The 20768-nt window shown below is 45.1% G+C and overlaps 2 protein-coding genes across 4 annotated transcripts; one reads left to right on the plus strand and one right to left on the minus strand.

Annotated features, from left to right (window-relative positions):
- Positions 1-1206: 1206 nt before the first annotated feature.
- kif20a (kinesin family member 20A) lies at positions 1207-13747 on the minus strand. 2 transcript variants are annotated; one of them, XM_035521407.1, is made up of 19 exons: positions 13664-13747; positions 12069-12256; positions 11629-11748; positions 10667-10786; positions 9646-9784; positions 9329-9504; positions 8937-9021; positions 8257-8469; positions 7967-8078; positions 6973-7047; positions 5100-5243; positions 4347-4515; positions 4105-4257; positions 3772-3911; positions 3146-3248; positions 2672-2915; positions 2458-2549; positions 1695-1832; positions 1207-1560 (listed from the first exon to the last, which is right to left on the minus strand). In XM_035521407.1, exons 2-19 carry the CDS (start codon positions 12246-12248, stop codon positions 1207-1209), a joined length of 2757 nt encoding a protein of 918 aa, XP_035377300.1. In that variant the 5' UTR covers positions 12249-12256; positions 13664-13747. The 2 variants fall into 2 exon arrangements, with proteins under 2 accessions (XP_035377300.1, XP_035377301.1); XM_035521408.1 differs by having other exon boundaries at positions 1473-1574.
- A 1190-nt stretch (positions 13748-14937) lies between these two features.
- LOC113590451 (arylsulfatase B) lies at positions 14938-20236 on the plus strand. Of its 2 annotated transcripts, none has more exons than XM_027030595.2 (8): positions 14938-15470; positions 15603-15807; positions 16520-16710; positions 17260-17467; positions 18056-18299; positions 18416-18486; positions 18783-18935; positions 19286-20236. In XM_027030595.2, exons 1-8 carry the CDS (start codon positions 15207-15209, stop codon positions 19546-19548), a joined length of 1599 nt encoding a protein of 532 aa, XP_026886396.2. In that variant the 5' UTR covers positions 14938-15206; the 3' UTR covers positions 19549-20236. The 2 variants fall into 2 exon arrangements, with proteins under 2 accessions (XP_026886396.2, XP_026886397.2); XM_027030596.2 differs by having other exon boundaries at positions 15621-15807.
- The last annotated feature ends 532 nt before the right edge of the window (positions 20237-20768 follow it).

The raw sequence follows: 20768 nt of genomic DNA on the forward strand, positions 1-20768 counted from the left end.
GCAAACCCGCAGGGGCGAACCTCCCAGTGAAAATCTGATCGGTCCCAGAAGTGAACCTGTCAACACACTGTAACTAGTGATTGTTGAGTATAAATTGCTATTTGAAAAATTAGCTAGCTAGCAAATCCTGGTAAATACTAAAGTCATCCAGCAAGGTAAATGATAAGGCTGTAGAGCCCACAGCAAACAAGGTATGACGGTTGAAAGCCCACTGAACAAGAAATGATGCAGCCCTGTATGTATGGTACTTCACCTCTCTGAGTATGGTCCAGCTGTGGCCTGTTTTTTGTAAATATCTGCCCCTGGGTGCAAGGTCAGTGTTGCTAGTGAAGAAGTGTGTAGTTAGACTTTTATAGCAGCGCCACTAATGACACAGAAGTAGGCCAGAATATGTACTCAGTGGTCATGCTTCTCTGCCGTTGCTGCTCCAGTGCTGTGGCTTCAGCCTGCCCAGAGTGGTGCCAGACTGGGTTGGTGATGGAGCAGCTAACGTTTCATTATGGAAGAGGCACAACATGTTCTAGCCCTTGGAGCTTGGAACTATGGACTGCAGGGATTAAATGGAAAAAACCCTCATCATTTAAAGCCAGAGAGCAAGTGAAAACCTAGAGCCAGAGACACAGATTTCCGAGCTCCCCAGGAAACGATGAACTTTATTGTTCTGCATTGTTTGAGTGCAGACATCCTACCTTGTAACACCTGTTTTAACAGTACTTTTAAAGTGTCTGTAATTAGGGAAAAACGTTATACTTGAGAACCACAAACCAAAAGTGATACAACAGTAAAAATGAGACACATACAGAATAAAGTGAGATTATGTACTACTCACTGGTATAGAGGAGAAGCATCCAACATCATGGAGACATGAATAAAGTTATCATGCTTACAAAAACACTATACACACACACACACACACACACACAATATAAAGAATGACGATTGCCAGCAGCATGGACAAAGATACAGATACAGTAGCAGAGATGGGACAAGATATAAATACAAGCTTCTGGCAGACATGTCCCAAAAGGCATTGGTGCATTATTTCCCTTTTTAAAAAGTGGACTGTCCAAAAAGAAAACATCCACAACCACTATTCAACAGGTGATCGACGAGCCTGAGGGGATGTTTAACAACGGCAGACATAATATTGCATTTGGTACTTAGTGTGCATGTACAGGTGGAGCTTTCCACCGGCAGTGGGCGTGGTCAGTACCTGCCCCTGAGCTGGAGGATGGGGCTGGCTGGGGGGGAGGGCTGGCGGGAGCGCAGCACTCTGGCGTACGGCGTGGCAGTGGGCGTGGCCCTGAGCTGGCCCGTGGTGGTCTTGGTGCTTGAGAAGAGGGAGTGCAGGAAGGGCCGCTTCTCCGGGGGCTGGTTCTCCATGTAGGCCATGGCCACGCCGCAGCCCCGCCTCTTACAGGAGCTGGGTGTGGTGGGCGTGGCTGGAGCAGGAGGCGGGCGCTGCTGGCCAAGCTGCATCTGTGCAAGAGCTTCGGATTTGTGGCGCAGTTCGGCCTTCACCATTTGCAGACTGGTGTGAAGCTCCATCAGCATCTGGTCCTGAGCGTGGAGATCAGAGGGGCAGAGAAGAGCAGAAATCAGTCCAACACCTGTACTAAGAGACCGGCGTGTGTGTGGAGAATATCTGTTTAGTGAAAGTATTGTTTGTTCTACTGTCTGTACACACGTGTTACCTGTTTGGCGAGTGTGTGGTCTGCTGTACTCAGGGCGGTGCGTAACTTCTCTCCGTCAGTGTTACGACAGCAGGCTCTCTCCCCAGACTGCAGCTTCAGACCCAGTGTGTGCAGGTCTGCTCGCAGCTGCCTGAGGTTCTGCACACTCACACACATACACGTAATGACATGAGGCTGGAAGTTTGAAAAAAAGAATGCAAATCTGCTTGCCAGAGTGATATTTTTTTTCCCCCATCTTCCTGGGTGTTTTTGGCCTCTTTTGTTGTTTAATAATTTGGTTTATTTTATAGTTGCAAAGGCAGAATTTGTTTTCATTTATCACAATTTCACATCCGAGGGTCTCACAGAAGGTCTCTCTATCTCAGTTCAGGACTAACAGTGTCCAAGACCAAGTGTGTAGGATCCTGACCAATCACAGGTTGTATTTAGACCAAATCGCATTTAGACTTCACTATCAGGTGAAATGCAGTTTAAGACCAGCAGTGCAATAACAATGTCTCATTCTCATTTTCATAGTGGATAAACACTACATGTAGTATTTACAAACTAAATATGGCTGCATATTTAACACATCAGGAGAGAAATTGCAGCTTTAATCATTTGCTGGCTTTTGTAAAGCCTGAAATCCATTTAAATAAATTTTATTCATAGAATGTTTTATATTTAAGATGCAAATTCTGAGTTTGGACCAGCCTCGGACACCACAACAAGAAGACAAGCTTCCCACTAAGCCTCCCACTAACCTTCCACACTTCCCACTAACCTTCTGGCCCTCCATCAGCTTGCGGTCCACTGTAGCCGTCAGGCTTCCAGTGGTGCTGTCAACGGGAATCTGCTCCTGGAAACGCTTCAGCTCTAAGGAGAGGCAGCGCAGAAAGTCAGTCTAACACACACACACACACACACACACACACACACACACACTCTTCCTTACTTCTCCACTCCCACGGGCTGCAGCATCCTCCCACTCTACTTACCCAGCGTCTTCAGTCTCAGCTCAGTCTGCTTCAGGTCCAGCTCCGCCCTGCACTGTTCCAGCTCCGCCCTGCACTGTTCCAGCTCCGCCTTCTCGTGCCCTGTGTCCCGCCTCTGCACAGAGGCCAGCCTCTGAGAGCGCCGTGGGCCCTCCCCCTCCACCAGTGGGGGGAATATAGGAGCCCCACTCCCACCCCTGGGCTCCTGCAGAGCTGCGGTTAGCTCTCGGATCTGCTCCTCTCTCTCCTGGACGAAACCGACACCCAGATAACACTTTATTACTTTATTGATACAACCTTAAAACACGGCCTATGCCTTTATTCTTGTTCCTTTCTCTCTGTTATTTACTTATTTGTTTGTTTGTTTGTATGACCGCTTAGAAACGGCATCCGAGCAATCCCACCAATCAAAAAGATCTAACAAAACAGCATTGCTGGGTGAGGATAAAGGGTAACGGTGAGGTCCTGGCCAGTCACCTCCAGCTGCTGGCTGTAGTACGTCCTCAGGCTGCTCCTCAGATTGTTGATCTTGTTCTCACACCTCTTCTCCATCAGGTCCCTCTCGCTCTCAAGGGTTGTGCTGCAATACAGAAAGGAGCAAAGATTTGTGAGCTGTTATAAACATAAAGAAGAGGCCATTATATATATATATATATATATATATATATATATATATATATATATATATATATATATATATATATATAAATAAATATAAATATTTCAGGTGTTTTTCTTATCACAGCCCCCTCACCCACTACTGTATACAAATAAACCACCTCATTCATCAGTATCCCCCAGTAAACCTTTTCTGTGGGAGTTTCAGCTCACAGCCCCTGCACAACACTGCTTCAGTTCGCTGACGTTTCAGAGCATTCACTTATACGCAGCTCTTTTAGCAGTTTTATCCTCCATTTGTCAGACACGAAGCCATTCTCTGCCTTTGCGTTTGTTTTTGTTTACTTTTGTTTGTTGGTAAACAATGTCCACACAGTTAATGCTTTTGTGCTTTACCGGAGTGCTATATGGTGTATACCATACGTGCTCTGAATGACAGAAAGAATATATACACGTACACACACGCAAGCACAAACACTTCGCACCTGAAGTTGTCCTGCATGCTGTTGATGATATCCATCATCTCGGAGCAGACCTCCTCTCTCACACGCGCCTCCAGATCCTCCTTCTCTTGCCGCTGACGCAACACCTCCCGCTTCAGGACGTCAATGGCCTTCAGGAGAGCCTGCATGACCACCGAAACGTTAGTCTCTCTGTCGCTCTCACACGCACGCACACAATTTTACCGTCACACATGCGCACACTCTCACAAGATATCACAGCTCATGACATAGTCTTAACATTTACCAAGCTTTCAGTGTCACAGTGAACCAGTGCTGCTGACCAGTGGAGCAGCTTACCGAGGATCAGCGACTCACCTCAGCGTTGAACATGGTGAGGTCTCCTTCTTCATCACTATCCTCCTCCTCTTCCTCCTCTATTAGAGCCGTGTCGTTTGGATGGACAGACTGCTCCCGAAGGAGAGACAGGATGTAGGCCACGCGCGTCTTAGAGGATGGACCATGCACCAGCTGAGGACACAGGTAGATGCGACAGGTGAGAGCAGTTTGTGGAAGGCCACAGGCCGCGGCGCAGCATCGGTCGGCCGGTCTCACTCTACCTGGGTGGCGATGGCGGAGAACTTGAGGGCCTGTAGGGTTTCGTCGTAGGTGGATGCGCAGGGGTTGATGTTGACCATCATGCAGGAGTGCCCATGCCCACAGAAGTAGGCCTGTAGCACACGCGTTAGCTTGCTGTCCCTGAACGGCACCACCTGCGGGGGTCGCGACCTGCAGCCAGGAGACAGCCCCCAGGGGGTGGGTCAGAGAACCTCGGGGGGTAGATCAGAGAAAGCCCTGGGGTTTGGGGGCAATTCAGAGACAACCCCTGGGAGGAAGGGTTGAAGACAGCCCTCTGGTTTAGTCCACATACTCAGCATAGTATGCATGCAGTGTGCAGGCATTGTTCATCTCTGTCACCACTGAGGAGATCTATTCTCTCTGAACACATAAAGGACAAGCTCACCATAACACACTGTGCTGAGGTAGCTAGTTGATAGCAAGTTAGTTTAACAGAAATGCAATCAGACCTAAACCAGCCAGGGCAAGACTTATAAGAAGGTGACCATCACCAGTGCTTGTCCCTGACATACTAATATTGTAGAAAACTGCAATACATAAATGAGCCATTTAACCAATCACATTTTAAACTGTGTGCTGCCAGCATTCTATCAGTCAAATGCTGCTAAGTGTTCTTTGATCAATCACTGAATTTGCATAACCTAAATGACCCAACCAGTAATTTGTCAGAGTGACTGCAGGCTGGTGTTTAGGCAGGGAACTCCTCTCTAAGCAGGATAACTCCTCCCCCTCACCTGTTGTTCTGGTTGTGTCGGAGGGCACTCACACAGCGTCCCAGTGTGAGCAGAGACGTGTTGATGTTGGTCGCCTCCTTCATCCGCTCTCCACTCTGCTGCTCCTTACAGCGCTCCGAACCAGCCAGGTCACACACAGACAGCCTGTGGCACACACATCGGCACACACATTACTAGGGATGTCCGGATCGAGGATTTTTTTGCACTCAATCCCGATTTTACATTTACTGCTTTTAGCTGACAAGTTTATCCAAAGCGACTTACAACTTGGCGGTAATCAGCAACCTTCCGATTACAACTGAAGTACCTTAGCCACTGAGCGACCACTGCCCTGCAGTGGACAAGATCGGAGTCATTTAATTCCGAGTATCTTCCGATACTTGTATTTTCCTAAATAATACTATTGCACAGTGCACACTTCAAGTTATTAATACCAATTCAATGTATATGCTTGACAACTGAATAGCTCTGCAGTGCATTAAAAAAAAAAAAAAAAAAAAAAAAAAAAAAAAAAAAGCCTGCATCCAAGCTGTTGCGGAATGCTAATTTTAATTTTTACATAATAAAGCAACCAAAAGGTTTTGACCCTCGTGTACAAGCTGAAACGTGTGCAGCCCACGCTTGGTACCCCCAAATCATCCACTGATTTTTCCGTATTCCTTAGCTGCATTCTCGCATGGACCCGCCGCTCGTCTGTTTCCCAGGTGTTCAACATCTCCTCGGCTGCTCCGCAGTACGAGGCCCAAAGCGAGACAAAGTATCGGCCTCGGCGCCTCAGACGTCTGCGGCAGCCACGTCTGACCCAAGACCTCGTAAATGGTCGCGAAACCCGTTGTGAAGCGCCGGCAGGGCAGTGTCTGAAATGTAGCGTTGTCGCTGTAGGCCGCGGCGCGGCTTCAAAAGACGAAGAAAACCCGTATTTTCTAACACAGCGACAAGCCGGTGCGCTGAATTAACCTACCTTCTCTGTAATGTTTTTGGCCATGTCACTGTCTCCAGAAAATTTCTCTCTTCTTTTACGTTTCCTCTTGTGTGTTTTGCCGTTGTCTGGCTAACCTGAGTAAATTCACTGTATTCCGCTGAGTGTTTATTTTTTAGGTGGCGTATCAAATGGGTAGAATTGAACGTAGCTCTGTTACTACCGCCTGGCCAAATTCTTGTGTTTCAGACATGACACGTTTCCTTCTCCAATTTAAAATGTTTCCACACTGCAGACATTTTAGCCACGTTCTGTTCTGTTCGACACCCGTAAAACAAAGGATTGTGCTCAGTAAAGCCGATACCGATCAATAAAAAAACCTCGATCGGCCCCGATACCGATCTTTGAGATCAAATCGGGATGTCTCTCTCTCTCTCCCTCACACACACAAAAACAAACAAACAAACAAACAACCCCTCATGCACTAAACATTTCTTTAATGTAGTAAATAATGTAGAAGTGCTTTTATGTACTAAACGTTTCTTTAATGTAATAATGTAAAAGAGCTTTGTGTTTGTACGTGTTTAGTTTCAGCCCTAGGCCTTTCTTTATAAGGTAAATGTGGCTCCAATTACTCACTGATTTGTTTATGTACACTTTGATTACCACATTCAATGCAATAAACCCAGTTTGACTCAGCATAGGTGTCCTGTTAGCCCTCGCTACAGCATAAGAGCCGTTTCACTCACTGATTCGTTTCTTTATAAGGTACAAGAGCCGTTTCACTCACTGATTCATTTCTTTATGAGGTATAAAAGCTGTTTCACTCATTGATTTGTTTCTTTATAAGGTACAAGAGCTGTTTCACTCACTGATTCATTTCTTTATAAGGTACAAGAGCCGTTTCACTCACTGATTCATTTCTTTATAAGGTACAAGAGTGGTTTCACTTACTCACTGATTCGTGTTCCAAGTACCAGATCAGTCTGTGGCTGGATATGTAGCACCCGAAGAGTGAAGATACAGTGGCTGGAAAGTCAAAGGGTAAAGATACAGTGGCTGGTAGGTCAAAGTCTGTCACACTATGGGTGAAAGTCTAAATGAAATAACACGATTCTTTGTTGAGAGGGGAAACAATATTTCTATTTATAAAAGCTAAGTTTCTGACATATATGAAACAAGTAGTTTTGTGAGTCATGACCCCTGTTATATTCAGACAAGTGTAATAACTCTCAGAAAGTTGCAAACATGGCAGGTTTTTTGTGTAATTTGAATGAAATGGAGTAATTTAGGCCTTCACACGGCATTCATCCAAAACTCCAAAGCTAAAAAATAAACAATCAACTGTCATGTGGTACAGTTCGAGAGAAAGCACCCTATCAAAACTGTGGCTGAGGTGTACTGGTAACTGTGGAGTTTTGGTTGACGTATGTGCTGATATCTGCGACTGAAGTTGTGGTTGAGGTGTGTGCTGGTAACTGGAGTTGTGGTTGAAGTGTGTGCTGGTATCTGTGGTTTGATTTGTTGTTGAGGTGTAAGCTGGTACCTGCGGCTGGAGTTGTGGTCGATGTGTGTGCTGGTATTGGAGCTGTGCTTGAGGTGTGTGCTGGTACCTGCGGCTGGAGTTGTGGTCGATGTGTGTGCTGGTATTGGAGCTGTGCTTGAGGTGTGTGCTGGTACCTGCGGCTGGAGTTGTGGTCGATGTGTGTGCTGGTATTGGAGCTGTGCTTGAGGTGTGTGCTGGTACCTGCGGCTGGAGTTGTGGTCGATGTGTGTGCTGGTATTGGAGCTGTGCTTGAGGTGTGTGCTGGTACCTGCGGCTGGAGTTGTGGTCGATGTGTGTGCTGGTATTGGAGCTGTGCTTGAGGTGTGTGCTGGTACCTGCGGCTGGAGTTGTGGTCGATGTGTGTGCTGGTATTGGAGCTGTGGTCAAGGTGTGTGCTGGTACCTGCGGCTGGAGTTGTGGTTGAGGTGTGTGCTGGCGAAGCTCTGGTTACGTCGACCAACCCTGAGCACTTTCCACGCCTCCTCAGCACTGCGAACCTGAATCCACGTCAAGTCTGTAAACACAGGAGAGTGCAGGAAGTGCTTTCTTTTGAATATCAACACTGAGACCACACAGAACGGCAACACTGAGCGATCTCTTTGGTGAATCAGCTAGAAATGTTTAAAGATTATAGAGGTTGTACTTAACCCATAATTCCATGTGTGTATTCGTGTCTGTGTGTGTACGCATACCCTTCACGTAGGGGTTTCCATATTTGTCGTCACTCAGACGCAGCGTGGCTCTCTTCCGGTTGTGGAGGAACGGTGGTGTCTCCAGCAGGTCGTACAGAAACTCGTTGTAGATCTCATAGAAGGAGACCCAGATGGAGTACTGGAGGCCGGGCTCCAGATCACCCCCACTGCTGAGAGAGAGCCCGTCCGCTTCCAGGCACACAGTGTCTGAATCTGGGGAAGACATGCATGTTTAGGGGCTGGTTCCTACAGCTCAACTCAGCCAGACGGACTAGGCGGTGTTTGGATCTCAGTATAAGACTTTAATATGGATAAGAGGTTTCTGCTATAGATGGCATCTGTCCTCCCTTGGCTGTCTCTAGTTTTGACAATCATGTATATATAGTGTTCTTGACCATGATGGTCAGAAAGATCTTCACCTTCAAAAGGATCATGTGGTTCCCATGGAGACCACTGGACCTTCGTCCTCAAGAAACCCACCAGTGCTTTGAGCTGATGACTACCAAATGTATATCCAAACTTAGATAGCTTCTACAAGAGAATGGGAGTGATCTGGACCAAATCTAAGAGTTTGAGCTGCATAAAAAGCTGCTAGACATCCTAACCAGATGCTTGTATGGATTTGAAGACCACGTGCAGTCTATGAACATCCTAGCCGTGATGGTGAGGAAGATACTCACCCTCCAGGTACGTGGCAGTGGAGAGACCTGCAATGCCGCTGTCCCAGTCTGCAGTGACACCTCCACGTGGTTTCACCGCCTCCACCTGCAACACATACACTGGTCATTGACACCTCCACCTCCACCAGCAACACACACACACACACACACACACACACACACACACACACACACACACACACACAGCAGGACCAACTCTGGACACATGGTTGAAATGAACCAGAGCAACACTACCAGCTGGAGAAACAGGGGAGTCCAGTTCTGTCCCTGGAGGACTAGAGTCCAACACAGTTTCAAACACTGCCGATTCACCCCAGAGCTTCCCACCTATCTACGGAACACGTTTACCACAGAAAGGAGAGCGTCTCGGAATTCCCAAGACCCAAGTTTACCTCAGTGAGCAGAGCTTCCCTGCGAATTTCCTCGGCGCGGACCTCTCCTGCTTCCAGCCTACGGATCTCCTGACTCAGCACGGGCTTCAGGTCCATGGCGGGATACAGCCGTCCTGTCAGTTTGTGGAACACGGAGACCAACACGCGGGGCAAAAGGCCTGCTTCTGACACCGTGCCTACAGTGGGGACAGACGAGAGTGAGGGGCTACACGTGCTCCAGCACATCAGATATGTGTCCCTGTCCTGTATGTCCTGTAGACTTGTGCCCATATCCTGTATGTCCTGTAGACTTGTGGCTCTATCCTGTATTACCTTACCCTGTATGGTGTAGGTTTTGCCTGAGTTGGTGACACCATAGGTATAGAGAAGCCGGTTTTCTCCACGGAGGACGTCACGCACCATCCCTCTCATAGTCTGGTCATATACCTCCTGCTGGGGGGCTTCTGGCCCAAAGATCTGAACAGGGCAAAGGTTTCTGGTCAAACACGCAAGAAACCACCTCTACCATGAGTGCATACCACACTACCGCTCGCTCTCTCGCTCACGCACGTGCGCGCGCACACACACACACACACACACACACACAGCCTGTGTGTGCTCCATCACACTGGCTGGAGGCGGCAAAGAAAGACTACGAGCAGTGCCTGGTATACTATGGTTGTTGGGGTTTATTTATCAGAGAGCTTTTCTTTTAAATACGGGTGAATCACTGCATATTGTCATGACTGCATTACATTCTGATCACATCACACCAAATACCAACATTGGCAGCTAAAAGACACAACTGTACAAAATGTATTAGCCTGCCATTACAGTGCAGCACTGCTGAGAGACAAATTAAGATTCTGTCTGATGCATGCAGTTTCCTCTGCTGTGATTGGATACATTGGTTAAGATTCTGTCTGATGCATACAGGTTCCTTTGCTGTGATTGGATACATTGGTTAAGATTCTGTCTGATGGGATTGGATACATTGGTTAAGATTCTGTCTGATGCATACAGGTTCCTCTGCTGTAATTGGATACATTGGTTAAGATTCTGTCTGATGCTTGCAGGTTCCTGTGCTGTGATTGGATACATTGGTTAAGATTCTGTCTGATGCATACAAGTTCGTCTGCTGTGATTGGATACATTGGTTAAGATTCTGTCTGATGCATACAAGTTCCTCTGCTGTGATTGGATACATTGGTTAAGATTCTGTCTGATGTGGGCAGGTTCCTCTGCTGTGATTTGATACATTGGTTAAGAATCTGTGTGATGCATACAGGTTCCTCTACTGTGATTGGATACATTGGTTAAGATTCTGTCGGATGCTTGCAGGTTCCTGTGCCTGCTTACCTTGGTGAAGCTGAACCGGTGCAGGCTGGGCACGATGCCCCTCTCAGCACTCTTCATGCTGTGGGAATCTTTAGGGGCCTTCAGCAGCAGAGTGTCATCAGTCTGGACACATACACAGCCCTGCACACACACACACACACACACACACACACACACACACAGTCTCCTCAGTCTGGTAAGTCTCTCTCCCACCCCCCTACCACATATGCATTATATCAGTCTAATCTCACAGCACATACAAAACATAAGCATATTCTAAGAGAAAAACACTCTTCTGTTAGTGTAGGAAATAGTTTACATGTAGTTACCTAGCTGACTAGCCTATAGATGTCTGTGGGTTTCGATGAAGAGTGAATGTGTGCCAGTGGACTGTGTGTGCTACTGATATGAATGGTATGTCCACATAGAAATGTGGGCTGGACGTCTACTGGTGTGACTGCTCTGTTGGTGTGACTGTTCTGTTGATTCCTCCTGTTGAAATCTTCACCAGAATAGAGGTTACAGTCTCCTCACCTCTCTATCATTACTCCTCATGAATCCTCTGCATTACAAAGGTCATTTTCCTCCCTTTATCAATGGGTTTGTCAGCACAGTCATTTTTTCTTCCAGAAAACATTCAAAAACTTCACAAGAACCAACTCTGTGAATCTGGTTCCACGGCATGCTCTGGTATCAGCCTTCGCTAACCCAGCACCATGGCAACCACAGGGGAATTCATTGGAAACTCTGACAACCCTTAGTGTGGTAACCTCAAGCTCTTCTGAGGTGTCAGATGTACACAAACCGTGTAATATGAGATTAATACTAGTCATTTCTGCCAAATTTGCATTTCACCTGCATAGTCATGGTAATTGATGCTTCACCAGGTCAGACCGGTGGACATTTATGTGGGCATGTACGGAAGACAAGTTCAAACCCACTGAGGCCAAGCATTATTTTAACCCTAGACAGAGTGAGCTTACCTGGTCTTCTCCTCTCTCCGTCTCCACTGCTGTGAGAGGACGGATGCGCAGAAACACCTGCAGCTTCTCGGCTTGGTCTCCGCCGGCAACTGGGTTCAGGCCAAGCTTTGGCTGCCCCCTCTGATGCCCAGAAGAGGCACAAAGAGCTCAGACATTTCACCAGCTCAATTCATGTTACCATCATTAACTGCTGTAATGTAGGAAAAAGTTAAAAATGACTTGTCATTTTAAAGAGTAAAATAACAAACTGACTGTCGGAGCAGTCTTTACATTTTTTAGTTAACTGAAAATAATAAGTTAACAGAACAATAACTTGTAGTTCAGTTAGCTCAATCTTCTGGCAACCAAGACACAAAGTTAAAACAACATTTACAAAAAGTTACAAAAGTTAAAACAACAAAAGTAGTTTAATTTGCATTGTATTTAACAGACGAACTCACCTGCTTTGCAGGTGTCTTGGGCTCAGTTGAGGGAATGATGACCGACAGCTCTGTCAACGGCGCCCCAAAGCGTGGGACTGGCACAGAGCCCCCAATATCTGCCGCAGTGGACTCAAACACTGCACTGCACTCCTCCTCATCGGAGAACACGGCACCCGGCGACGGCACTACTGCAGACATCCCAGCACCTGCCAATAAACAGAAATAACAACAGTAAAGATAATGATAATACTTGTGCAACAGCCTTCATACATAAAACAGAGCTCAGAGTGTTCTACAAAGTGTACAAATGAAACACCAATTACCTAATATGAAACTAAAAGTATTAATCAAAAATAATGATAAATTAATGACAGCATAAAAAAAGCAAATTCTACTTTGGAAGTGGAAAATATGTTTTCAGTTGTTTTTAAACACACCCGCCACTTAGTATGTAATGGCAGTTAGACTAAGTAGGGTTATGGGGTGGCCAGTGGGGTTATGGGGTGAAATAGGATTGGGCCTTTATGTTCGTGCTTCCGGGGCAGACCAAGAATAACCCAGCAACGGCACTGACACGTGTAAACAAACTCAATCTAAGGTTATCTTAACACACACACACACAACTATAGCTAAACTATGCCAGTACCATAATGGTCTGCCACTCAGATTAAGTCTTGTCAAGTTTCAAGTTTGGTTTATTTGTCACATACATAGTCATACACAGTATAACTCGCAGTGAAATGGTTGAGAGTGCTCTGTCCAAACTGAGGAAAAAGAAAAACAGGGGTGCATAAAGAAATATATATTCTATAAATAAATAAATATTAAAAATGTATGTACAATAGATGTATATTATGTTTATATACACAATGTGCAATGTATATTTGGTTATGTATATATGTATGTACACAATGTACAGTTCCATCTTGTAAATGACCCTGTGGTCAGGAACTGGCCAGTGGTGATCGGGTAATCGCATGTCAGCAGATGAGCAAGTCTTTAACTGTCCAGTTATAAAATACACCTATGGATGTATCTAAGCTAACTAACCGTCTATACACTTAGCTAGCTAGCTTACCAAATGCACCTATGCGATGGACGTATCTAAACTACGGACACCTAATAAATTGTCCAAATAAAATTTGGTCAGCAGATCTTTTGACTGATGAGTCTCTAGTTCAGTTGGTGTCCACATTCAAAAATGTTTAGTTGTCTTAAAGTTAACGCTGAACTTACTATAGCCAGATTAGCCAAGTTAGCTAAAGTTAGTCAACCCAGCTATTCTCTTGTTCTGAAAGAGTATAGCTGGCGTTTAACCAGTGAGCGCTTAGTTAATGAAATCCGATGTCTCCAGCAGCAGCATGTCGCGTTATATTAAACGTTATAAACATGTAGTAGAACATTTATAAAGGTAAGCTCATGTAGTAGTCACCTAACCTAGCAGTTTATCGGCTGCTATGAAACAAGATGTCGCCGTTTCTATTTTCGCTAGCGTTACTCTACGTTTTAGCTATGGATAAGGAAACCAGCTAGATAGCTAACGCTTGCAAAAATAGAAACGGCGACGTCTTGTTTCATAGCAGCCGATAAACTCGCTATCTTAGTTGTTTTACCTTGGTCTGTAAATCCTTTGACGAAAGCACAAGTCCGTCTAGTCCGGACCAAATATAAGTGTCGAGCTGAACTACTGAACGTTGGGTTTGAATCAACAACCTATATTCAAACCTCGCGCCCCACTGATTCGACCAATCATTGTTCGCGAAGGTCGCCCCGCCCCCCACGCGTGAAGTTTCATTGGCTGGTGTGCTTTCGTATACTTAAAGAACCTGTCAGTAAATCTGAATCACCAACGTGAAGAGCCGTATATGTAGATCACAATAAGCGTTTTGATTTTTCCTTGAATTTAAGGTTGCTGCAGGGCTATGTTGGAAATGATCTATCTTTTTCATACATTGACTTCTTTTAGGGATAGCCAGATCAAAACTTTTGAAAATGATATTTCAATCTTCAAATAAAATATTTGTATTTATGATATTTATTTAGCGATACATATGATATTTATTTTAGTCAAATTCAAACATTGAATGAGTGTGTGTGTGTGTGTGTGTGGGGGGGGGGTCTGGATGTGGGGTATGGTAAATAATTTACATTTACATTTATGGCATTAAGCAGACGCTCTTATGCAGAGCAACTTACAAAAGTGCTTTTTTTATTTGCTCGTAGAATACATCCTAGCCAATAGAGTAGGTTAGAGTCCAATATACCAATGATACTGTTGTATTCTACTGTAGACTACAAGGATCACTGCTGATGCCTAGAAGTGCAAAATACATAAGGTCTGTCTTAGACAATGATAAGTTTAATAAACAATAAGTACTAGAGTTTGACAACATCAGTGTAATAAACAAAACCCTACAATAAGTACTAGATAACTTAGTAAATTTAGGAACAAGGTAACATAATTTTGTACATTGTGGTATAGAATCGTCTACTGTAGTGTCCCTTCTACACACATCCAAAGATGCAGTTACTACTACTATTATTACAACGACACCTCCTGCTATTATTACTACTATTACAACTATATCTACTACTACTACTACTACTACTACTACTACTACTACTACTACTACTACTATTACTATTACTTTTAGAATTCTTGTTAATATTACTATTAGTCGTAGTAGTAGCAATAGTTGTTTATTCTGTTGTCAACAACAGCCAACCAACATATAAAAAAAAAAAAAGAATTTAGAAGTGCTAATATGGAATAAATTATGGGGAATAACAACATCTAAGTGCATTAGTCTTGGTAGAAGCAGTCTTACAAACTAAAGGCATGGCATGACGTATGAACCTATGACAAACTCATGTGACATGCTGTCACCTGATTGGTCAACATGAATCTGAATTTTAGCCACTTCGCCAGGTTTATGTTACAGATGCACTAATGTGCATTGCCAACTTGGAAGTAGTATTGAAGGGACCTTCGGTGTTTTATATTCTTTATGTGCCGATGAAGATGCATATTTTACAATGATTTTTACAAATGAGGAATCAGATAATTTACGTTTTGTGTTCGACCGTTTCCGTATTTAGATGTAGAAGGAAGTAAAGCTTGCAGTGTCGAGCAGTGTGAAGTTCAGCTACTAAAGTATGCGTGGAATTCAGTGTACAATTATGCTGGTGATCGCAACTTTACTGCTTTTAAATGCCTTGCGTGTGGAAGCCAAACCGCCTCCAAATATAGTTTTCATACTTGCTGACGATTTCGGGTGGAATGACGTTGGATATCACGGATCCGAAATCAAGACCCCGAACTTGGACAGTCTGTCAGCCAAAGGCGTTCGGCTAGAAAATTATTACGTGCAGCCCCTCTGCACACCGTCCAGAAACCAGCTGATGACGGGAAGATATCAGGTGAATTAGTGTCCCTTTAAAACATCACCTGTGGTTGATCTACGTCGCCTCAGGTTTGAGGGGAAAACATATTAAGAATCGGCACTCGTGATTCTGTATGTCTTAATTCTAAAACAACCTGCCAAATGTCAGAACCAGTTTGCATGTCAGGTCCACACAGGGATGCAGCACCAGATCATATGGCCTTGCCAGCCATACTGCGTTCCTCTGGGAGAGAAGATGCTACCGCAGCTGATGAGGGACGCGGGCTACGCTACACACATGGTGGGCAAATGGCACCTGGGCATGTACAAGAAAGACTGCCTGCCTACCCGTCGCGGCTTCGACTCCTACTTTGGTGGGTCTTTGCTTCCGCAGGCTTACGGTATTTGCCTTGTTAAACTACGAGGCAGGAAAGACGTTTACAAACTGTTTACTATCCAGATGATTTTCTGAGAGAGGAGGAGGATGTGAGGAAGGCGTGCGCCGATTAGCTGTGATTATCGGTCCTGTACTCCTGTTATTAACCTCACTAGGCAGTCAGTTCCAGCAAGAAAGAGCCTCAGAGTGAGATCCTTACCATTAACCTCTGCTTTGAACTTTGAACACATCTGTGGAACTCACCATGTGTTTGTTTGTTTCTTATGTGTCTATCGGACATTAGAGTGGAATGCCCAACATATAAATATAAATATAAATGTTTTGGTTGGTTACAGATGCTGGATCTCACCTGGTAAAGCAGGCAGGGCAAGCTGTTAACACCACCGAGATCAGGGGATCAGTTCAGAGGGAGTGTGTGTACTGTCACACTGCTAAATATTTGTAGCTCCCTCTAGTTAAGAGCATCTACCAAATGCCCTAAAGGTTAAATAATTTAACATTCTCATAGTGAAAACAACATACTGAGGTTTCTGTTTTAAATTCATAAGTGTTTGCTCTGTAATAACAAAGTTCCTCGTCTAATCATATCCAGGAACAGAACAACCTCATAGCATCATGTCCAGGAGCAGAACATCTGATTCCTCCACTGCTTTGGTGTCATTCTGTGTAATAACCCTATGTCTCCCCAGGCTACCTGACAGGCTCAGAGCAATACTACACACACCAGCGGTGCCATTTCATCACACCTCTGAATCTTACACGTTGCGCTCTGGACCTGAGAGAGGGAGAGGAGGTGGCTTCTGGCTACAGTGGTATTTACTCCACTGAGCTCTTTGCCCAGAGAGCAGCCAGCATCATACAGCAGCACAAAGTGAATAAGGTACCCAAACACAGGCCTTGCAGGCTGTTATAATGCGTCCAAATGTCTCACAGAGTCACTGAATCACTGTCCAACATAGTTTGGTTGCTGGCTGTCTTTCTAAAGATCCTCTGTAACTCTGAAGCCCATCTCATAAAAATGCATTGAAAGTAGGGTAAGCTACTCCTACTTGCAGAACTGATGACATTTGATTTGGCCAATCACAAACTTCCCCTTTGGTGCTTCCTGAGCAATGACAGCACTGTCATGTCATCACAGTGGTGTCATTACTGAAACGTGATGGGAAACTTTGTCAGTTACAGTTGATTAACAGAGAAGAGTCAAGATTACAATAATGAATGAAAAAACAGAGTTGTGGTAAAACATCCATATAGGTGCATGTGTTCTGCTGTTTGAGTAATAGTGCAATCTGCATGGATGGATTCAGTGTAACCTGATTGGTTGCTGTGACCCAGGTGTCCTGAAGGTCCAACATGTCCGGGTGTCACGAGATCCCACAGTGTCCATGTGGCACCAAGGCATTGAGTTTCTGTTTATTTGTGCTTGCAGCCGCTCTTCCTGTACGTGGCTCTGCAGGCGGTCCACTCTCCGCTGGAGGTGCCCCAGCGCTATATTTCCCCCTACGGGTTCATAAAGGACAAGCAGCGCAGGGTGTATGCTGGCATGGTGTCTGCCATGGACGAGGCCGTGGGGAACATCAGCAGGGCTTTGCAGGACGTTGGACTGTGGAACAACACTGTACTGATCTTCTCTACAGGTATGAGGGCTCCATGGTCACAGTTCATAAGGATCGTACAATCTGTTGCACAATATATCATTATTTCACTCAGTTTATCACAGAAATACGATTCTTTGAATGAACTAAGGAGATCTTGAACATCTGTTGCCCATGTAATAGTGTTTTGTTTCTAACAGACTGTTAAAGTGCTTTGGTCCTTTGTCTGCCTGTTAGAGTGTTTTTGCCCAGCACATATTTTTGGGATTAGATTGTATGCCCTGGTCAAGCATGTAAGTGTGTGTGACATCCACTATGATGAAAATCATTAAAGTGGTGAACCATTAGCTGGTCCTGCCGGACCATGTGACTGATGGTTTGACTTTGAAGTACTGTATCTCTAGGAAGTAGAGCAAGTAATTAAACAGGAGAAAAAACATCCCAACTAGTTGTAGATCTGATAATATTGATCTGTCAGGAACCATACACACATCAGGCAGGATCAGAAAGAGCAGATCATATTAGGCCTTACTGTGTAGTGCAATACACCAACACGCCACTATGTGTCACTGTGTCCCAGACTGAGTTTAACGCTGGTTCCCTCTGTGTCCTTCAATTCTGTGTTTCCAGATAATGGTGGGCAAACTCTTGAAGGGGGCAACAATTGGCCTCTCCGAGGCAGGAAGTGGTCACTGTGGGAGGGAGGAGTCAGGGGTGTGGGTTTTGTGACTGGTCCATTGGTGGAGCAGCCTGGAAACACTAATGGAGAGCTGATCCACATTTCTGATTGGCTGCCTACACTTGTCAATCTGGCTGGTGGATCAACCAATGGCACAAAGCAACTGGATGGATTTAATGTGTGGGACACCATCAGGTGACTTAATGGGGACAAATATGCTTATTATATCTGGCTTGCATCCATTAGTGCATGTAAGTGTCAGGAAAATCAAACTTTATGTGTGTGTGTCTGTGTTTGTGTGTGTTTGTCAGCAAAGGGAAAGCCTCTCCTAGACTGGAGTTGTTACACAACATTGACCCTCTGTACAACGACATTGCACCATGTAAGTAAAGGAAGGAAACCACTACAGTTCAAGGACTCTTTAAAAGTAAAGAAACACACCAAAATCGGGGACCTTGTTAAGAAATTGAACAATTAAAAATGCTGAAACAAGTAAAAATGCTGAATTATTTTTAATTTATATTTTCTTCTTTGATATCCTGTTTTTTACAGTATCCTAATTAATGCAGTTCATCTCAATACAAGTGAAAGTAGATATATTGTATACTGATTAATTGAATACGTTATTGTGTCCTTGAAAAACTGAATGCATAGTTCATCCCTTCCCACAATCTTTAGGTACTGCAGACAACACTGGCTCTGAGCAGAAAATTCTAAATTCGCTGAGGCGTGTCTCTTTGGGTCCACATCAAGACTTGCACCCATCCTTCAACGTTTCCATACATGCTGCCATTCGTTATGGCAACTGGAAACTTCTGACAGGCTACCCAGGTAACAGCTGTGTCAGTTATGTGAACGGGCTTTCTTTTATCTACTGTCTTCTTTCTCCTTTTCTGACTTTGTTATCTAATTAAACTGTTTTCTTGGTTTGTGCGCAAGAGTTGTTCCATGATATTTCACTGGAGCTTAACATATTATTAAAGAGCTTGGATTACTGCAGTGTTGCTTTAATAAATAAGTTAACTCTAATGACTCAGTAATAAGTCAGTTACATGTAGCTCTACAGGATCCTGTCCGGTGGTGTGAATCTCCTGGATCCCGTCTAGGGGTATTGATCCACTGGATCCAGCCTGGTGGTATGGCAGGCCAAGTTGTGAGCCAGAGGTGCTTTGTCTCTGCAGGTTGTCCCCTGTGGTTCCCGCCTCCAGGTGTGGTCCAGGAAGGAGCGCCTTCCACACCTGCGCCTCTCAAACAGGTGATGCTGTTCAACATCAACCGCGACCCCGAGGAGAGGCACGAGCTCTCCGCGCAGCACCCCAATGTGGTCAACCTGCTGCTGAAGCGTTTGGAGCACTACCAGAAGGAGGCGCTGCCCATCACCTTCCCCCCCGACGACCCTGGGTGCGACCCTGAGCGCACGGGAGCATGGGGCCCCTGGGACTGAGGAGGAGGAGTGTGGTTGCGCTGACACCACAGTTACTGATTCGGTTTGATCTCAGTCAAATCTCTTAAAGAATAATGAGAAAATCCTTGTCTGTAACATTCATCCGTTGAGGGGTCACATGGGTCTTAGAAGTAGAGGTGCACTCTTCTAATGATTAATGATGGTGGTGCGGGAGAAATCATGGAAAACTCAGGGAGGCAGCAATTTGTGTGTGTGTGTGTGTGTGTGTGTGTGTGTGTGTGTGTGTGTGTGTGTGTGCGTGTGCGTGTGTGTGCTCAAGCACATTATCGAATCAGTTTTACACCTTGTTTGACTAATGGTGGAGTAGAGCAGGTCTGTATTATCAGTATGGCATGTACAGCAGGTCTGTATTATAAGTGGCATATAGAGCAGGTCTATTTTACCAGTATGGCATATAGAGCAGGTCTATAGTATCAGTATGGCATATAGAGCAGGTCAACATCTGGTTCAGCCTGCTCTACTTGACAGCTTTAGAGAAACAGCTTTACCGTGACAGTGTCACTGTTAATGGCTTTAACAGGAAAACAGGACCGACTTGCCAAAATTAGCATGTAATACCAGCTCCGGCCCTGAGGCAGTCAGATATCAGAATCAGTACTATCCGGCTGTTATATGATCGTGTTCGCTCTTCTGCTGTGAAATAAATGTTATGATCTGTTTGCACCGAGTCGTATTTGTCCTTGTGTCAGACCATGTAAATGTAATGTAAACGTAAAGCTTCGCCGTCGTGTACTCACACATCTGTCATATGTAAGATTCAGTACAACTCCACACGTCCAGTAGGCTCCGGGACTCATACATGACAACACCTAATTCATCATACAATCCCTCCGATGTCGGAGCCTGTCGATACATTCCCGCGGACCTGCTTTGTGTCATTCCCGTGTGTTGCTGACTTGTTGAAATTGGTGCTGATAGGCTAATGAAGTGTCGGAGCTGAACGATTTCCGCAAACGGCTTTTAGGAGCTCCACGGCACTTTTCCCACTGCCAGGACAGCGTTGTGCAATACGTGTGCGCAGACCGGTGGGCAAGCGAGCGTGAGACCACCGTGTTTGTTATGGCCCTAACTCTTTTAACGGTTTTTAGCGTTAAATGACCTAAAAGTCGTGCTGTACGATTACTCAAGGCGAAAAAAGCATTCAATCCTTGTTTACTATAGTGAGAAGCAGGGGAGTATCACAGCTCCCTAGTTCATAA

Source organism: Electrophorus electricus, chromosome 22 (assembly GCF_013358815.1).
Source record: "Electrophorus electricus isolate fEleEle1 chromosome 22, fEleEle1.pri, whole genome shotgun sequence".
Classification (NCBI taxonomy): Eukaryota; Metazoa; Chordata; class Actinopteri; order Gymnotiformes; family Gymnotidae; genus Electrophorus; species Electrophorus electricus.